This window comes from Sminthopsis crassicaudata, chromosome 1 (genome assembly GCF_048593235.1).
Source record: "Sminthopsis crassicaudata isolate SCR6 chromosome 1, ASM4859323v1, whole genome shotgun sequence".
NCBI classification, from domain to species: domain Eukaryota; kingdom Metazoa; phylum Chordata; class Mammalia; order Dasyuromorphia; family Dasyuridae; genus Sminthopsis; species Sminthopsis crassicaudata.
This window is the reverse complement of record NC_133617.1, coordinates 61,682,725-61,702,053: the sequence shown is the minus strand read 5'-3', so window position 1 is coordinate 61,702,053 and position 19,329 is coordinate 61,682,725. Positions and strand designations below refer to the sequence as shown.

At 36.1% G+C, this 19,329-nt stretch overlaps 1 protein-coding gene across 1 annotated transcript; it reads left to right on the top strand.

Moving 5' to 3' along the window:
• The first annotated feature begins 17,917 nt into the window (after positions 1-17,917).
• Positions 17,918-18,877, top strand: LOC141552135 (olfactory receptor 7C1-like). Its single transcript, XM_074284599.1, has one exon. It carries the CDS (start codon positions 17,942-17,944, stop codon positions 18,875-18,877), a length of 936 nt encoding a protein of 311 aa, XP_074140700.1. The 5' UTR covers positions 17,918-17,941.
• Positions 18,878-19,329: the final 452 nt, after the last annotated feature.

The window sequence follows — 19,329 nt, the reverse complement described above, 5'->3', positions numbered from 1 at the left end:
AAAGTAAGTCTCAGCTGGCAGTGGATGGACCACTGGTCGCGGAGTTAGGAAGAACTGAATTCAAATGTTCCCTCATTTAATCCTATTTGTCTCAGTTTCCTCATCATAAAATGAACCGGAGAAAAAAAAAGGCAAACTACTATAGATCCTTTGCCAGGAAAAACCAAAATGGGGGAATGGAGAGTTGTATACAACTGAAACAACTGAATAACACTTACACAGTGAGTGAAGGACATGGCCTTGGGGCTGTGACTCAGCTAAGGGAAATATCCTTTTCTTCATTCAGGAAAGATTAAGTCTACCATCCAATGTTGCTGTTGCTCAGTCTGTCCAGACTCTTTGTGAGCTTGTGGACTATAGCATGCCAGTACTATACATGGGATTTTCTTGGCAAAAACACCAAAGTGGTTTGCCATTTCCTTCTGGAGGCAAACAGAGGTCAAATGATTTGCCTGGTGTCACACAGCTGCTAAGTGTCTGAGGCTAAATTTTAATTCGGGGTTTTTCTGACTCCATTCATAGAGCCATTTATTTGCTTCATATAAGTCAATAAGCATTTATTAATCACTTGCTGTGTGTCAATCACTATTCTAAATTCTGAAAATATAAGTATCAACAAAAAGAAAGGTGGCGCTTGCCCTCACAGAACCTATATTCTAATGGGGAAAAGCAACACATTAAAAAGAACTGAATGGTGGGGTGGGGAGAGACTGCTGAAGGAGGGACTCATATGTGAGCCATATTGGAGAGAGTCCAGGGAGTCGGGAGTGAAACAAAGAGGAGTGAAAAAATGAATGACTAGATTGCATACATTCCTTAAAAGTGGAGGGTTTAGGAGGAACTGAGCAATCAGAGGAAGGGTCCATGGGGCCAAGGTGAATTTTTAGGGGGAACAGATTCTCTGACCTGGCAGAGAAAGTCCAGGGAGTTCGGAGGACAGCTTGAACAGGAATAAAGCATCATAGGGATGAAGGCTTTTCAGTTCTCAAGGGGAGTGGTCCAGGAGGGAATTCAATAATTCAATAATTTTAGTAAAAGATTAAATAATTATTGTTATAGAATGTTTACCCCAAATTGTATTTTTAACATATTGGGTCTTTATTTAATATTCTTATAAATGTTACCTCAAATTGTCTTGGGATACAGACATGTCCCAGACTATGGCAAGGACTATGCCAGATTGGACATTTCTCCTCTAAGCTAGAAATACTTGTAATTAGAAAAATGTTAGCATAATAATAATAATAAAAACCTCTGTTTCTTGTCATTATTGTCTAAAATGTAAAGGGCAGTATAATAATTTTTTTATTTGATAAAACCCATAGATATTCTTTTTAAAATAGAACTTTATTTTTCCAAATATGCGCAAAGAGAGTTTTCAACATTCATCTCTGCAAAACCTTGTGTTCCAAATTTTTCTCCCTCCCTCCTTTTCTCCCCCAATATAATCTCTGATATAGATTACACATATGCAATTCTTCTAAATACATTTCCATATTCACCATGTTGAACCAGAAAAGTCAGATCAAAAGGGAAAAAATACAAGAAAAAAGCAAGCAAACAAACAATAAAAAGATGAAAATGCTATGCTTCTTATAGATATTCTAATCTTTCTAAAGTCCTTTGACTCAAAAGATTATTCACACTGAAATTAAATGAAATATTCTTACAGAGTAGGACTAGATTAAGTACAGAATTAGAAACCTAGAGCTACAAGGCTGCTCCAGGGAATAGTGTGAACTCTTAAATTCTTTGAATGGTTTGCAGCAGTGAAACCCAAGTGAACATAGTGGCTTTAAGATTCTTTATTGATGGTACCCTGCTACTCTTGGTAAAGAAGGTCTGAAGTCTCTGCTTCCTAAGTCAAGTTCTTGCTATTTCCCAGTTGCACCTGAATGTCTTTTTTATGGAATTATTCTTCTGCCTTTTGTTTTCAAAGTCTCAGGAAGAAAGTAGGAGATAATCTAATTGATTCTGCACTGGGCTGACAGGTGGGCTAGGTGATGGTTCTCCAGTGGATTCAGTTGGGTGATCACTGGAGATTCCCAAGTGAGAAAAACAAAAGCAGACAACAACAACAAAGGTGAAAGTTAGAATGCAATTCTTGAATTCTCACTCTCATCTGTGTTTAGTTGTTTTCAATCATGTCCTATTTTTTGTGACCCCATTTGGGGTTTTCTTGGCAGAGATACAGGGGTGGATTGCCATTTCCTTCTCCAACTCATTTTACAGAGGAAGAAACTGAGGCAGACAAGGTTAGTGGCTTCCTCAGGGTCACTTGTAGCTAGTAAGTGTCTGAGGCCAGATCTTTATTACGCCATGTCTGATACTTTATTCACTGTGCTACCTAACTGCCCTAAGGGTCTCAGGGAATTGTTATTTAGTTTAGTGCCCTGGGAAATTCACCTGTACAATTTTTGCTGTTCTTTGCATCTATAAACAGCAAGAAAATGCAAAAGAAAAATAATTCAGTTAGTTGGAGGTTTCCCCATTTTATCTTTACTCAGCCTCTCCCCATCCCATCAAGTTGGATCTGTGTCATTGTATTCATTTCCCTAAAGCACTGGTGTATTGGACTCTTCTCTCAAAAAGCAACCTGGGATCCAGAGGGTAAACTTAAAGTGATTCTAGCATTCTATAACCTGGTACCAACTGGAGAACTGAGTGGGTAGAGGAAAAAAGGGCAGGGCATGGGCAAAAGCAGATCTATAGAAGAGAAGTTCAAAGTTGCTACTTTTTGAAGTCACTTATTTACACAGGGAGTTTCTTGGGGAAAGCCTGAAAGAATAAAGCTCTATGTAACTAATGTGGAAAAATCTGTGATTTTTCCATTAGCAATGTAGAGCTGGGAGAGTTGGATTATAAGGAAAACTGAGTACTACAGAATCAACACTTTCAAGTTGTGGTGCTGGAGAATATTGAGAGTCCTTGGATGGCAAGAAGATCAAATCAGTCTATATTTAAATTAATTCAGACTATTCATTGAGGTTAAATATTGAAACTAGAGCTTAAATATTTTGGTTACCTAATGAGAAAATGGGACTCAATGAAAAGACCCTGGTGAAAGGAAAAATTGGAGGCAGAAGGAGATAAATATGGATTTTTTATGGATCAAAGTTGAGGAATTTCAAGACCAGATAGGAGAAATAAATCTGGAAGAAAGCCAGCTCACAGATAAATACTCAAAGGATATGAACAAACATTTCTTCAAAGTACTACTAACTATTAAAACATGTGAAAGCTTCCTCCAATCATTAATAATGAGAGAAATACAAATCGAACAATTCTGATGTTTTGTCTCACTCCCAGCAAATTGGTAAAGGTGACAAAGGATTGAAATAGTGTTTGAAAGACAGCACATAGATGCCCTGTTGGTGGAGCTAAGAACTGGCCCAACCATTCTGGACAACAACTTGGAATCGCATTAAACAGTTTGTACTCTTTGACTCAGTGATCCCACTGTTAAGCACAGAAATATTTGAAAATGTGACAAAAGAATCAAAAGGCATAAACTTTTTAAAAATAGGGAGTTAAGAGGTGGCAAAGTCTCTGTTAGTGACTGTACCAATGTGAAGGAAAAGCAAAATAGTTGGAAAAACAATTTTTTTTTTGCAGAGTTAGAAGATGTTTATTTTTGTCAGAGACTGTGAAAAAAAGCACAAATGCAAAATTTCCTATAATTTTGAAGTTATGAGAAAATAACGTGTTTTTCAAAGATTTTTTTTCTTGGGTTTGTGATGATGGAAAGAAATTTTAGGGATAACTGAAATGACTATGACATTTTTAGTACCATTTCCTGGTCTCATGCCATTTTGTTAGGTTAGGATTGCAAAAATGCATCATTCACATGAGCATATTTTGCATATTACATTGAAAAATAGTTTTTTTATACATAATGATTATCATGATTTTTATACATAATGATTATAATGATTTTTATTACATAATGATTATCAATTTGCTAATAAACTTAAATATTAGAAGATCTGGCAATGGCTCTCTACTCTGTGTTTCTAATGTTATTCTAGTAGTCCCAAATGGGGTGCTGTGCTAGAAAATGTCACCTATTTCTTTATGGTTTAAAGGTTCACAAAAAGCTTTCTGCATGAGATCTTTAAGTCAGAAGCATGAGTACTATCTCCACTTTGGAATTTGTGTTGGAAGGGATCTATCTATACCAAAAAATTTCTTTACAACAGCCTAGTAAGGGTCATCCTGGCTCTGCTTGCAGAGTTCCAGTGATGGGGAGCTCAATAACCATAGATGAAATTGGAGGAGGTCAGTGATAGTGTCTACTTCAGGAGGTCAGAAACACATTCTCAAAACCAGGAATTCTTACCTTTTTTTTTCTTTGCATTATGAATCTTTTTGGCAGTCTGGTGAAACTTAATAATATTGTGATTTGTTGCCTACATTCATAATAGAAGGAAATGATAAATTTTAATAAGTGGTTAGTCATTTTTTATCCCTATCCAAGTTCATGGACTCCCTGAAATCTAACTATCAACCTCTTGGTGCATCTAGGTTAAGAACTCTTATTTTAGATAAACCTTTCTATTTTGTGTTGTGGTAGAAAGAGTAAATGCTCTGCTCCAATCAAACTGGATCGTAATTCTACTCTACTCTATAACTCATGCTTTCCTGCTTCCATGCTTTTTCTTCATTTCCTCCCATTCCTAGAATGCCCTCTGTTTTTCTTCTTTGTCTGTTGAATTTCTATAAAATCTAACCCAGATGTTTGAAAAGAATACCCTGATGTACCTTTTTGGTTATACAACTATTTACCCATGGTACTTTACTTGGTACTTTTTTCTTTAGCTCTGAAACATATTAATGTATAGTCCAATTATTCCATTATAGTATAAATATTCTCCGTATACATTATTGGTTGGTTGTTGTCCTTTGTTCTTGAAGAAGACCAAAATGAAATCACTATGTTAGAATTGAGTTGCGCTGTGGACTGCAGCTGTAGCTGATCAGATCAGTACAAGCTTGGAGTATTCTACCAGAGATAGGGCATAAATAGTCCCTATGAACATTTACTATAGCTTCTCTAATTTTTAGCATCTTGTGCTTTTTTTGAGCTAATTCAATTCTGCTTTGTTTATAGAACACAGCACCTTTTCTGATGAAGATACACCATGCTGGATGGTCCTGTGCCAGTATCTCCCATGGCATTAAATTGATTCTAAAGTTCTTAAGAGATATCTTGAGAGTGTTCTTATATTACTTTTCTGACCACCCTGTGAGTGCTTGTCCTGTGTGAGTTCTCCATAAAATAATCTTTTTTTGGCAAGCATACATTTGGCATTTGAACAATATGGCCAGTTCCCTGACCTATGACTTGGTTCTGTAATCAATATACTCAAAGCATAGCAGGTAAGGGACCCAGTCAGGGCTGTTGCCAAGGAGACTTGGGAATGATGGTTTTCATGAGAGCAGGCAGGAGTCCATGGGGACTTCAGGATTCTGGGTTCATACTTTAGGGCAGCTTAATCAGCTCAGCTCTGGTTCAAGGAGGTAACAGGGGAGTAAAGCTGCTTTATAGGAAAGTGTGGAGTCTTCAGGTGGTCTTTTTTGGTTTCCAGGCTCTGATGCCATAAGTAAGGGATTAACAATTGGTTAGGAACCTGAAGATTTATAGATTGTAAGCTTCCAGATACAGGTGGAGATACAGAAGGTTCCAGAGAAAGAGCAGTAATGATGTAAATGGTTACCAGATAGATTTCAGAATAAATAGTCTATTGGACAGAGAGCAATATGGAGACAGAAAATGGATTTTTCCAGATTCATAATTAATTATAATACTATTAATGTTGTTATTATTGGCATTATTATGGTTGTGATTGTTATTGCCTTTTTCTCTTGTGAAAATGGCAGTGCCATCTGCAGGGAGAAATGCATTTTCCTTTTGTAATTTGGGAATTTAAAGTACTATTTGTACCTAGTTTGGCAATTATAGTTATCTTAATACTGATGATAATTTTACAGAAAAAAAATTTTCTTTTGCAGAATTTTAGTGAACACTTTCTAGAGAGTGGAGCTTAAATAGCATACCAGGATGTTTTTTGTTTAAATAATGTTTTGTAGATGGATTTTATTTTTGCAAGAATTATTTCCCAGATAGCTCTTGGGCAGCCCTCTTTATAGAGAGTATTCCTTTGTAATATAATAATAAATTAAACCAAACCATCAGACACAGTGATAGGATCTAACAGTTTAGACAACATACCAAATCTCTTCCCTTTCTTTGTTAAATATATCTCTGCCTCCTTTAAGTTTTCTTTTCTCCAGACTGAAAATTTCAATTTTCTTCAACAAGTGCTTATATGAAATGAGTTTGGGGACTTGAGCCATTCTGTTTATCATCTGCTACTTATTATAAGTGATCATGTTATTATGTATTAGCTGTTTTTCCTTAACATGTGAACTTGTACTTCCTTTGAACTCTTTAGACCTGTAGCTGTTAAATCCTATTTTGCAAAACAATCCACCCTCCCAATTTTCCCTTGTCTTAGTACTTTATAGCAACAGACATGTTATAATCTGTCAGAAGTTGTTGGCATAAACTACCAGCCTTCTTTTTCACTTAGAGAAGACCAACTATGGGACTCTCCAGGGGAGATGATGGTCAGATGATGAAAGTCATAGAAGTTTGGTGCACTAAAGGACTTATCAGGCTACGTGGTGAGATCAACAGATAAAAAATGAACTACTTCAATGTGACCTTGTACCAAAAATGTGCTAAAAAGGATGTAGAGAAGCTCTGCCTTGGATAAATATTTTGGATAATTATGAATAGTCAAGGATAAGAATCACACAGGTTGTAAAAGTATTGATAGGTCAGATCTGTGCCATTGGAAGAATTCACAATGATGAGATTACAGATTCATTGAAACATGAAATATCACTTGCATATTTTCATTATTCTAATAATTTTACCAGACTTTCCCTCCTTTCCACATTTGTTTTAATATAAAGGTATGGAGACAAGACCAATACATTTTCTTTCTTTCTTTTTAAATAATGTTATGGAAATTTTTTGTTTTACATTGCTGACATTTCCCTCTGTATCCCTTTCCCTCTTTTCCCCAGTGAACCATCCCATATGACAAATAATATCTTAAAAGAAAAAAATGAAAAAGAGAGAAAAAAGACTAGCAACATTAATCAATATGTGGAGAGAAAAAAAATCTGAAAATATATGTAGTATTCCATAAGGACTCCCTACCACATGTTAGCTAAGTAGTTGGGGTGATCCAGATCTTAAACTTAGCACAGTGCCTGTAATTTAATAGGTGTTTTATAAATGTTTATTTATTAATTATTGTTTTTCCTCTTAATGACAGCTGATAGTGCAGTAGAGTATTGGGGTTGGAGTCAGGATGACCTGAATTCAAATCCAGTCTCAAATGCTAGCTTTGAAACTTGACATCACTTAACTTCTGTTACTTCAGTTTTCTCTACTGTAAAATAGGAGCAATAATAGCACCTATCTTCTGCAGTGGTTGTGAGAATCAAATGAGATAATATTTGTAAAGAGCACTAGTATAGTGTCTGGTACATAGTAGGTACTATATAAATGGTTATTCTCTTCCTTATCCCTTCCTTTTCTCTATCTCTTCTTTGAGGGTCATGCTTGTTCTTTGCAGTTTTGCAACATTCAGTTAAATTGTTTGTGATGGCAGTTCTTTCTATTTACATTGTTGTTGGTCATTGTATACATTATTTTCTTGTCTTTGCTTCTTTCAATTTGCATCAGTTTATGCAAGTCTTTCTATGCTTTTCTGTATTCATCAGTTTTTTTTTTGTTGTTCCTTATAGCACAGTAACATTCCATAGATATTCATCTGTCAAAATTTGTTTCCCAACTGATAAGCATTTACTTCATTTTTAATGCTTTTTTTGAACATGACAATACATCTTCTGATTGAGCATTTCCTCTGGATGTCCCCTCTGCCTGGAATTTTTCCCCTTCTCATCTCTGCCTTTTGACTTCTGTGGTTTCCTTTAAGTTTCAGCTAAAATTCCACTTTCTGTAAGAAATCTCTGCTCCTTACCCTTATTATTTTCCTTTTTGAGACTACCTCTAACTTATTCTGTATACATCTTTTTTTGGTACATAGTCATTTGCATGCTGTCTCCACCATTAATCTGTAAATTCTTAAAAAGAAGGTACTGGTTTTTAAACCTATTTTGTATTCCTAATGGCTAACTGTGACACTTCAAATGCAATAGGTTTTTTATTATGTTAATGAATATTGAGTAGGCATTTAATAAATGCTAATTACCTTACTGAATTCTTTGCTCTTAGACAAAAGTTGCTTAAAAATATTTTGACATATATGGAGGCCTCTATATAATAATGATGTGGTTGATAATGCCAGATCTCCATTTCCCTGGGATATATTCCCTTTTGTGAAAAGAGGGACAGAATATACTCTGAATATGCTTCTTCATGTACATTGCTAGAATATATCTTCATTTCTCTAAGTGATGTTCTTGGGCACAGGGATTGATTTCCATTTATCCTTTGGAAGGAAATGAGGTTCAAAAAATAATGGTGTCTGCTCATAGAATATTTGCAATCCAAATCTTAGACCCAAGAAGGCATAAAAGTCCACTCAGCAAGAAGTTGAAAGAAATATATCAAGGGACACTTTCCTCTTTAGAGCTGGTATTCCAAAACAGGAAGTTGATTTTCATAGTTAGATATGGAAAGAAATCCAAAGATCATGTAATCCAACTCAGATCTGAGCTAGACATTCCAAATGGTATTATAGTATTTAGTACCATAAAAGAATTTAAAGATCTTCTAGTCCAAATTAGGAAACTGAGGTCCAGAGAATTTATATAGCTAAGCAAAATTTAAATTCAGATTCTCATTAAAAATTTTTTTGTTTTTATCATTGAAAGTCTTCATCCAGCTTTAGCTTGAAGATTTCATTTCACTACTATGGGGCAGTCCATTTCTATATTCATTAAATATAGAATGGACCTAGGAGATCATTTATTCGACTCCATTTCTTAGATAGGAACCTTTATCTGACAAGTAGACATTTGGTCTCTGCTTGGTGACCTCCAGTGATGGGGAACTTACTATTTTCCAAGGAAATACATTCATAGATTCAGAGTCTAGAAAGGATCTTTTATCCAAATCATGGGTTTTGTTTACAAGAATCCAGACAAATTGTTGTCTATTTGAAGGTCTCAAGGATTTGAATATATGACTCCATTGCTGAATAACTCTCATTGTTAGGAAGTTTTCTGTCAAAATTTTTTGCCTCACAGGGAGCCGAGCTGCTCAGGGACTAGAAAGACAATTTTTTGACTTTTCTAATGAGGAGCTGAGGGCATTCATCCTCTAAAGCCTTGAAAATGTAAATATTTCTCCTGTTCCTCTCCCTGTCCAGGCTCTCAAATCATCCAGAGATAATAATCACCATGTCTGAAGTCATTGTCCTATCTTTCTTTGGGGTGACTGCTGCTGCGTTCTTTGTTTTTCCTGCCAAAGATTTAAGACATAAAAAGAGTCAGCTAAACCAGTCCTCTCTGATGTAAATTCTACTGAGGAACAGGTAAAAAATGAGAAGAGGGGAAACAAGGGAAAGAAAATGGAGCCTATTCTTCCTTAGAAATTCAGGGAGATCATTCTGACAAAATTATAGCCCAACCCAACCCAGAGTCCAGCTTAATCTGACCTACTCCTGAGTCTCATTGAAATTTTAGACCCTAAAACTGAGCCCAGCTCTATCCAGGGGTACTCAGGATTGAGGTTCAAAGGAGACCCCAAAAGTTAGTTGCAAACCAGTGTTGTGAGGTATCTCAAAAGAATTTGCAGGCTTGAACCCATCTCCAAGTCAAGGGACAAAGTTCATTATAATTGTAATGCCAATTAAAGTAGATTAAGTTCCAAAAGAATTTAGCAAAGAACCAGAAGCAAGAAGATAAATTTATAGGAAAAGTTAGAGATACTAGGAGCTTCATGCTACTTCTTTGCTAGTTTTATAGCTTACAGGTAGGTTTGAGAGATGGTCTATTCACTATTGTCTCAGGAACTTCGTTATCACTGACCAACAGATTGTTTATCTGACAGTCAGTAATATTTGTAGAACTATACTATAGTATTTCTAAGACCAGGATTATTGACAAACTGTTAGAATAATAGCTCAGACCTCAGGAGTACTACTATATTTCTCTTAGGAGTTACACTTCATGCATCCCACTACAGTAGTGTGTGGGAGGATAGTGAAATACAATGGGAAAGGTTTTTGATTCAGAGCCAAGTCCAAGTCTTATCACTGATTAGCTGTAGGACTTTAGATAAATTGCCTTTTCTTTCTGGGCCTATATCATAAATGAGGATGATACCTGCTCTATCACTGGAATGTGTTGCTGGGATTTAAAAGGATTTCACTAAGGCACTAGACTGAGTTACTCAATTGCAAAAGCAATTGACCTTTTCTGCTTTATAGTGTGTTGTTGGCTGTAAATAAAACCATGTTTGTGAAAGCTTTTGTTAACCATATATAGTCACAAAAATAGAAACTGGTGGGATTATCATAGTAGAAATCAGAGTTCTGTATCACCTAGATCATCTTGGCTAGTTTTGGTCCAAACCCTGGATTAGGTTTTAGACCAATCAAATTTCAGCTGTCCAAAATTGGAGCCCAATTAGAACTGAGGGATCACTCATGCCTTTTTTAATGGCAGAGTCTTAGGCCCCTGGATAGATCTTTCTATGCTGACTGTGGATGCCTCCCTTAGAAATCTCTGTTGTACAGAACTGTGACAATTCCTTCAATCTGATCTTTCAAGTTGTTCTCACGGACTATCTAGGTACCAATTCAATTCAATCTAACTCAGCAGCCTTTATTAAAATCTATTACTTGCTAGGGATGTCTTTACAAAGCAAAACAAAAACTGGTTCCTGTCTTCAGGGAACTTATATTCTACTAGAGAGATACTATATTTTCAATCATCATATACAATCAGCATATGAATTATAAGTCTTTAGCATACCTTGTGGAGCTACCAAATTTTGTTATCTTTAATGAAGGCAATTTCATTGCATTGATCACTCCTCCAGTCTTTCTCCATCATCTTTCTTGGTTCTTTTCCTCCTCTTTCCATTTGCTCCTTCAGTCTTTTCTCTTTCCTCTGCCTTTATGCTTTAGTTGAAACTTAGACTAAATGATTTCTGAGATCCCTTTCAATTTGAACAATTTACAAACCTCTGAATGAACTGTCTTGTCAGGTGTGATTTTCCTGTTATTGTCGGTATTAAGGCCAAAAGCTTATTGAGTGTCAACTGGAAGGACTTGACCTCTAACCTGTGTGTGGCCTGAGGCAAACAAAGCAGGCTACAGTCAAGAAAATCAGGATTCAAACAAGTTTAATTTCAAAGTGAGGGAAATGGCTTGCAAGAAAAGACATATCATGCCAGAATCCTGCTCCTAGTGGGATGTTTTTGTGTGGAAATTTGTTGTAAATGTCATAGGGGATCTTGTCTTTAGGTGAACTTGAATAGTCCTTCAGTATCATCTAGTTTTGAGTTTCTATTCTTTTATATTAACCTTCCCATTTCATTTAACTTAATTCCATTTTTCTTTCTTATTCTCCCATTTCTCTCTATTTTACTTTGTAAAAGACATACACAAATCAACGCATCAAAATCAATGTCTATTTCTAAAGTCTTACAATGTGCATGTTCCTTTAAATGTTGCTACCAAGTGATTTAATGGCATAAAATATGGACATGGGGTGAACTAGTGACTCTTAAGGGTTTCATTTAGTCACTGGCATTATCTATTTCCAAGATTAGTCTGAAACTATATTAAAGCCCTTCATGGTAATGGTGGTAGTCAAGAATGAAAAAAAGTGGGATTACAGTATGAGACCTGATTAGGAAAGCAATTCATATGAAAGACAATTGAGGAAGAACTTAAGAGATGGAGAGTCATTGTGTGACTTTCTCCAAAGAGCAACACACGAGCATAAAGGTATTATCTGTGGTGAAGATTACCAGAGTTGAGGTTTGGCAGGACATTAGTGGTGATGATACAATGAAGAAAAGGATTTGAGAGTAGAAGATCAGGTATTTTCAAAATAGGTAACTATGGTTTCAAGACTAGACAAGGAGGAAAATAAAGAGAGAGTAGGAACCTAGGAGTGAGCACAGGAGGTCACAGTCACAGTGAGGTTGAAGAATGTGCTTAAGAAGAATGAGGCACATTGAGAGATGGAAGAATAGGAAACTGTGATGAGAGGGGGAAATTTTGAGTTATTGATATGTAATTGGAGCACTTGTGAGCCAGCATGTGATTATCTGTTTGTGTAGCTGAGTGTAAAAGAGTAGGATGTGAAAGTCAAGCTGGTTGATAAGCTGGGAGACTGGGGAACTGGGGAAACATCAACATGTATATTGAAGTCACTAAATTTAAGGGCAGGGGAAGGGAAAACATTCATCAAGCTCACTTGAATGCTTTCCTGGGGATCTGTTGTGGGTGTAAATATACAGAGATACATGCAAATCAATGAAGTCTTCCAAGGATTTGCCATTGTAGCCATACCCTCTGAAAGCTCCTGAACCTGTATCATGTCAAGATTTTAGGAGATACCCTGTTTTCTGGAGCTAAAGTCCAACAAACTGCTTGTATCCTGAGCTTGTCATAGCAACGATTTTTGGTACTCATCCTCCGGATGATCTCAACCACAGTCAAATCCCAGAATTGTTTCTGATCATGAAGACCTGCTATGAAGCAAACTTTTCATATTGTTGCTATTATTCTTCATTGTAAGGGCTACATCTCACTGCACAGCCATTGATATAAGTACCGAGATCTCTCCACACAAAAGCATCCCAGTAGAAGCAGGGTTCTGGCATGTTATGTCCTTGCTTGCAAGCCATTTCCCTCATTTTGAAATTAAACTTGCTTGATTCCTGATTCTCTTGATTCTAGCCTGCTTTGTTTGGTTCAGGTCATACACAGGTTAGAGGTCAAGTCCTTCCAGTTGACACTCAATAAAATTTGCTGTCCTTTTCTTCCTTAAATCTTCAATTCCCTGTCTTTTGTATCATGATATAATCTAGTTTCCAGTGCTCAGAGCTATCTGCTTGCTACAGTGCTAACAGAGCTCACAGTTCACAGCAGCCTGATGCCCTGTCCATAGTTCTAACATATAGGACTTTAAAATAGAAAATAGAGCTGGTAAAGGTCTTCTTTAAATCAACAGAGACAAAATGATGAAGTAATTTGTCAAGGTAAAATCAATAGTAAAATAGAAAGTTTTGACTCACAATCTAGTTTTCTCTATTAAGCAAGTTTCAAGCACCAGTTTTCTGTGTCACTATCATTCTAGCTGAAACATTAGATCTGGCTACTTCTATAAGCACTTACATTTAATTGATTCTAACAACTCTACATTCCTTCTCAACTGTAGTACACACATATATTTGGCCTGCCCTCCCACCTCTAGACTCTCTAATCTCTATTATCTGTGACTATTAGATGGAGATAAAACTCTTCCCTTTGCTGTCTTTCCGCAGTATCCCTCTACCTTTCCCCACTCTTAAAAACCTGAAATAAGATGCATTTAAGGTAGTCTGTGTACTTGGATTGGAAAAATATCGAGTCATTAATCCATCCCTCTTCCCCAACTAATGTTTAACTGAATTGAACATTTCCTTTAATTATTTAAAAATGCTATTTGATAAGGGGTTTATAAATTTCACTGGACTACCAAAGGGGTCTGGAAAAGGAAAAACTCAAGTACCTCTGTCAAAGACCCTTCTACCATATTCTCTTTGAACCACCTTCCTCTGTTCTTTGGTCTTTTTATTTTGTTTGTCATATCTTTGGCAATTCTTGCAATGATAATCACTCTTCTGATTCAAAAGAAAGAATTACATTCCTAGTTCTACTTCTAATCTTCTCTTTTTATTGCTCATTTCACTCAGCATCAGTTCATGTAAGTCTCTCCAAGCCTCTCTGTATTCCTTCTGTTAGTCATTTCTTACAGAATAATAATATTCCATAACATTCATATACCATAATTTACCCAACCATTCTCCAATTGATGGGCATCCACTCACTTTCCAGTTTCTAGCCACTACAAAAAGAGCTTCCACAAACATTTTGGCACATACAGGTCCCTTTCCCTTCTTTAGTATTTCCTTGGGATATAAGCCCAGTAGTAGCACTGCTGGGTCAAAGGGTATGCACAGTTTGATAACTTTTTGGGCATAGTTCCAAATTGCTCTCCAGAATGGTTGGATTCTTTCACAACTCCACCAACAATGCATCAGTGTCCCAGTTTTCCCACATCCCCTCCAATATTCATCATTACTTGTTCCTGTCATCCTAGCCAATCTGACAGGATCACACAATTTTTAGAGTTGGAAGGCATGCCAACATTTGTCTGGTCTAAATATATCCAATAAGTGGTTATTTATCTTCTGTTTAAAGACTTAGTGTGGGAAAACCAAATATCTCTGTAAACTGCCATTTTATATATGGATAGTTCTAATTGAGAGTTTTTCCTAACATCAAGCTTTAATCTGCTTTTCTACAAGTCTATCCAGGACTTCCCATTCTGCCCTTTGGGCAATAAACATTTCTTATCCTCTCCAAAAGCCTCACCAATATTTATCCCCTCTCTGAGTCTTTGGTTCTTCATGTTAAACACCCTAAATTCTCATAATTAATCCTTCTATGCCATGGACTCAAGACACTTTACCAACCCAGTAAATGTATTCCTTTGATCATTTTTCAACTTATCAAGGTCCTGGCTCAATACTGAAGACATGTTCTGAGCTGGAAAGAATATAGAAAGATTATCACCACTTTATCCTTGGAAGATATGCTTCTATTAGTGCAGTACTAAAATGCCATGATTTTTTTCTTTTTTATGTTGATTTATGTAAAGCACAGGCATGACCATGTCACCTGTACCCCTTCCCTATTTAATAAGTTCTAGTGACTTCCTATCATCTCTAAAGTTAAATATAAAATCCTTTGCCTGGCCCATGTAGATACTTAATAAATATTTATTGAATAATTGATTGATCAGACACTTTAAAACCATGAATTCTGAGAAATGAATAATTTATTTTACTTAGTTCTAAGGACCGCTGGATTGAATGGACCAAAGAGTACAGACAATGTAATGTTCAAAGCTCATGAATCTACCTGGGCTGTAATCATCTGAAAGATGTATATATGCAGTAAAGCAAAACATAGTTCCACATTAGCTATGTTGCAAAAGAGAACACAGACCAAAAAAACTTCAATCCAACAAGAAGAATGAAAGCAAAAAAAAAAATGTGTTTTGATCTCTATTCAGAGTCTACTTGTTCATTCTCTAGAAGTATATAGCACTGTTTTATCTTAAGTCCTTAGAAATTGTTTTGAATCATTGTATTGCTGAGAATAGATAAGTCATTCACAATTGATCATTTTACAACATTGGTGTCATTCTGTACAATGATCTCTTAGCTCAGTTTATATAAATCTTTCCAAGTTTTTCTGAAACCAACCTGCTTATAATTTCTTATAGTACAGTAGTATTTCATCACAATTATATACTATAACTTGTTCAGCCATCCCCCAATTGAAGGGTATCCCTTTAATTTCCAAATTTGTTGCTATCACAAAGAGAGTGGCTAAAATATTTTTGTACCTACAGGACCTTTTCTTTTCTTTTCTTTTCTTTTTTTTTTTTTGTTGTTTCTTTGAGATACAGATTAAATAGTGCTATTACTGGGTCAAAGGATATGTATAGTTTTATAGCCCTTAAGGCACAGTTCCAAATTGCTATCCCCAATGGCTAAATCAGTTCACAACTCCACCAACAATGCATTAGTCTCCCAGTTTTCCTACATTCCTTTTAACATTTATTATCTTTTCCTATCATCTTAGCCAATCTGTTAGGTGTGAGGTATCTTAGAGTTGTTTTAATTTGCAATAGTCACTTGGAACATTTTTTGGCATAACTATAAATAACTTGAATTTCTTCTGAAAACTTTCTGTTCGTATTCTTTGATCATTTATCAATTGGGGAATGACTTGAATCATTACAAATTAGACTCAATTCTCTATAGATATTTGAGAAATTAAATCTTTATCAGAGAAACTTGCTGTAAAATTCTACCCCCCATCAGTTTTGTGCTTTCTTTGAATCTTGGCTGCATTAATCATGTTTGTGCAAATTCTTCTAATTTTAATGTAATCCAATTTATCCATTTTATATACCATAATATTCTCTATCTATTATTCTGTCATAAATTCTTTCCTACCCATAGATCTGACAGGTAAAGTATTCCATGCTTCCTTAATTTATTTTTGATATCATCCTTTATTTCTAAATCATGTACCCATCTGACCTTATTCTTGGTATACAGTGTGAGATGTTAGTCTATACCTAGTGGTATAGTGGCTGCCAAATTATTTTCAAGTTTTCCCATATATATATACATATACATATATTATTATTATTATTATTATTATTATTAGATATTTTAAAAGACCTCAGCTTCTGATGATGTTAGGGATTTGGATAAGAGTGGTACTGGCTTTAACAAGGTATTAGTCCCGAGCACCAAGAGTTACAATAGAAGTAAACTATTCTGAATTTTTATTTTCTGCCTCTCAAAGACATTTTTAATTGTTCTGTCAACCTGTGGCACAGAGGTACTGATCAAACCTCAGGGTTTCCTTTGGTAGCTAGATGGATTCTGTCTACATGTGCAACCCCAGTTGTGAAGCCCATTGGTATAGGACCATTTTCATGACTGGTGGAGATAAATGGTCTGCCCTACATAAGAGGCACCTAATTGGTGAGGGTGAAAGAGCTTTAGTCTTTGAGTTCTCTTTAGACTTCAAGTTATTCTGGGAACTTTTAGGTTCCACCTTTGAGAAAGAAGATGGTTCAGACCAACTTCACTTCAGGATACTGAAGGAAAAAAACTCTGTGAAGACATGATAGAGACTTCTAATTCTCTTATTTCTTTCCAGAGTCTTTTTCTTCAGCAATGTGAAATGAGCTTGGCTTGAACCTTTCAAAGCTGGAAGCCAGAAATGCCCAGAGTGAGAGTGAAGCCTGAAGACAACTCAAAGAAGGTTGAAGTTCTCCTGTTAATTCCACTCTGCTTCTTACATATGGCAGGACATTCATCTCTACCAAAAGGGAGAAGGTCCATACAAATAGACTTTGGGACAGGAATTACATAAGCAATTTCAAATATCTTTTTGTCCATCCATCTATCATCTATTTGTCCATTTAAAAGAAGAGATAGCGATGGCATCTTCTTTGTACTTATCATGTTAGTAAGTTTCCTGTAGCATTTAAAAATTAATTGATTTTCCCAGGATTCCAGAGCTAGTGTTAGAAGCACATTAAAAAAATTAAGCTGTAAAGTCAAGGACATGTAAATTGGATCACAATCAGTTACTAAAAATAATAAAAAGGACATTCCATATAAGGAGACAGTTAAAATATGTGATTCTTGGCTCTTGGTCATAGAGCTGGAAAGGATGTAAGAGGTCATCTAATACAAACTCCTCATTTTGCAAATGTAGAAACTGAATCTTAAATAGATTAACTGACTCAAAACTAAGTCTCAAAGGCAATAAGTACAGAATTGGGATTTTACAGTAGGTTTTTTTGATTCCAAGCTCAGTGCTCTATCTATTGGACCTGCCTGTCACAGATAGAGCAGAGTAACATATGATTAAAAGGAATCACTAATCCTTCTCCTTCAGCAGTTGAGGAAACTGAAACTGAGAGAGGGAACCATGATATCCCCAAGATTGTATAGTAAATAGCAGAATTGGGACCCCAATTCAGAGGCTTCCTAATTCATGTTCTGGATCTATGTGAAGAATGTATTTCCTATTTCACATTCTTTTGCCATCTCTTTCTTGGCAGACATATTAACTATATGGGACCAGGAAACCAAACATGTGTCTCTGAATTCTTCCTCCTGGGATTTTCAGAAAAGTCAGAGCAACAGCTGCCTCTCTTTGGGTTGTTCCTGAGCATGTATGTAGTTACTTTGTTTGGAAATCTGTTTCTTATGCTGGCTATTGGCTCAGACTCCCACCTCCACACACCCATGTACTTCTTTATTTCTAATCTGTCCTTGGTAGATCTTTGTCTCGTGTCCACCACCGTCCCCAAGATGCTGGTTAACATCCTGACACACAGTAAGGCCATCTCCTATGTTGGATGCTTCACTCAGATGTATTTCTTCTCAGTCTTTGCTTGCATGGACAATTTCCTTCTTGCTGTGATGGCTTATGATCGCTTTGTGGCCATTTGTCACCCTCTACACTATGTGGCCATCATGAAGCCACAACTTTGTGGTCTACTGGTTCTGATCTCCTGCGTTCTTAGTCTTTTAACTTCTCTCCTTCACAGTCTAATGACAACTCATCTCTCCTTCTGTAAAGACCACAAAATCCCGTACTTCTTCTGTGATCTTACTCAGCTTCTGAAGCTCTCTTGTTCTGACACCTTCATCAATAACATTTTGGTTTATTTTACAACTGGCTTCCTGGGTATTGTCCCTCTCACAGGGATTATTACTTCTTATACACAGATCTGTTCTTCTATTTTGAAAGTCCCATCTGCTGAGGGGAAGTATAAAGCCTTTTTAACCTGTGGGTCTCACCTCTGTGTTGTTTCACTATTTTATGGCACAGTTTTTGGAGTATACATGACATCAGCTACCCACACCTCCTGGAAAAGCATAATTGCTTCAGTGATGTATGCTGTGGTAACCCCCATGCTGAATCCCTTTATTTATAGCCTGAGGAACAAAGACATAAAAGATGCCTTGAAGAAATTCATTAGCAGATTGACCTCCTCTCAATGATGGACCAAAACCCTGAACCTAGGGATATGGATTTGGTAACAGACCAAATATCCACAGTCAGAATCTTGGATCCTAAATATGAGGTTTAGGACTCCCCAGAGTCATATTGTTCTGGCTGACTCTCATCTTTTTAATTGAAGATAATTAATCTTCTGCTCCCTAGTCTCTATTTCCTGTCACTGCAATGACACTGACTTTTGGCCTTATTCATCTTGCTTCATCAGAACCTAATGTATTTTTACTGAAGAGCTCTGGAGGTAAAATTTCATGGTCTGGATTTTTGTTATTTATTGGTCTAATACTTTTAGCCCTGGCAAATCACAAGCTTTCAGAAATTCACTTTATCTGTTGAAATGAGAATTATAATACTTCCATCAAAGCTTTTAAAAAATTTTACTTCTGTGCATAAAATGTTAATAGTGCATAGGAAAATGCTTGATGTTGTATGTAGG

Coding starts and splice junctions, on each gene's coding strand:
- LOC141552135 (XM_074284599.1), top strand. CDS start 17,942: ATGGGACCAGGAAACCAAACATGTGTCTCTGAATTCTTCCTCCTGGGA.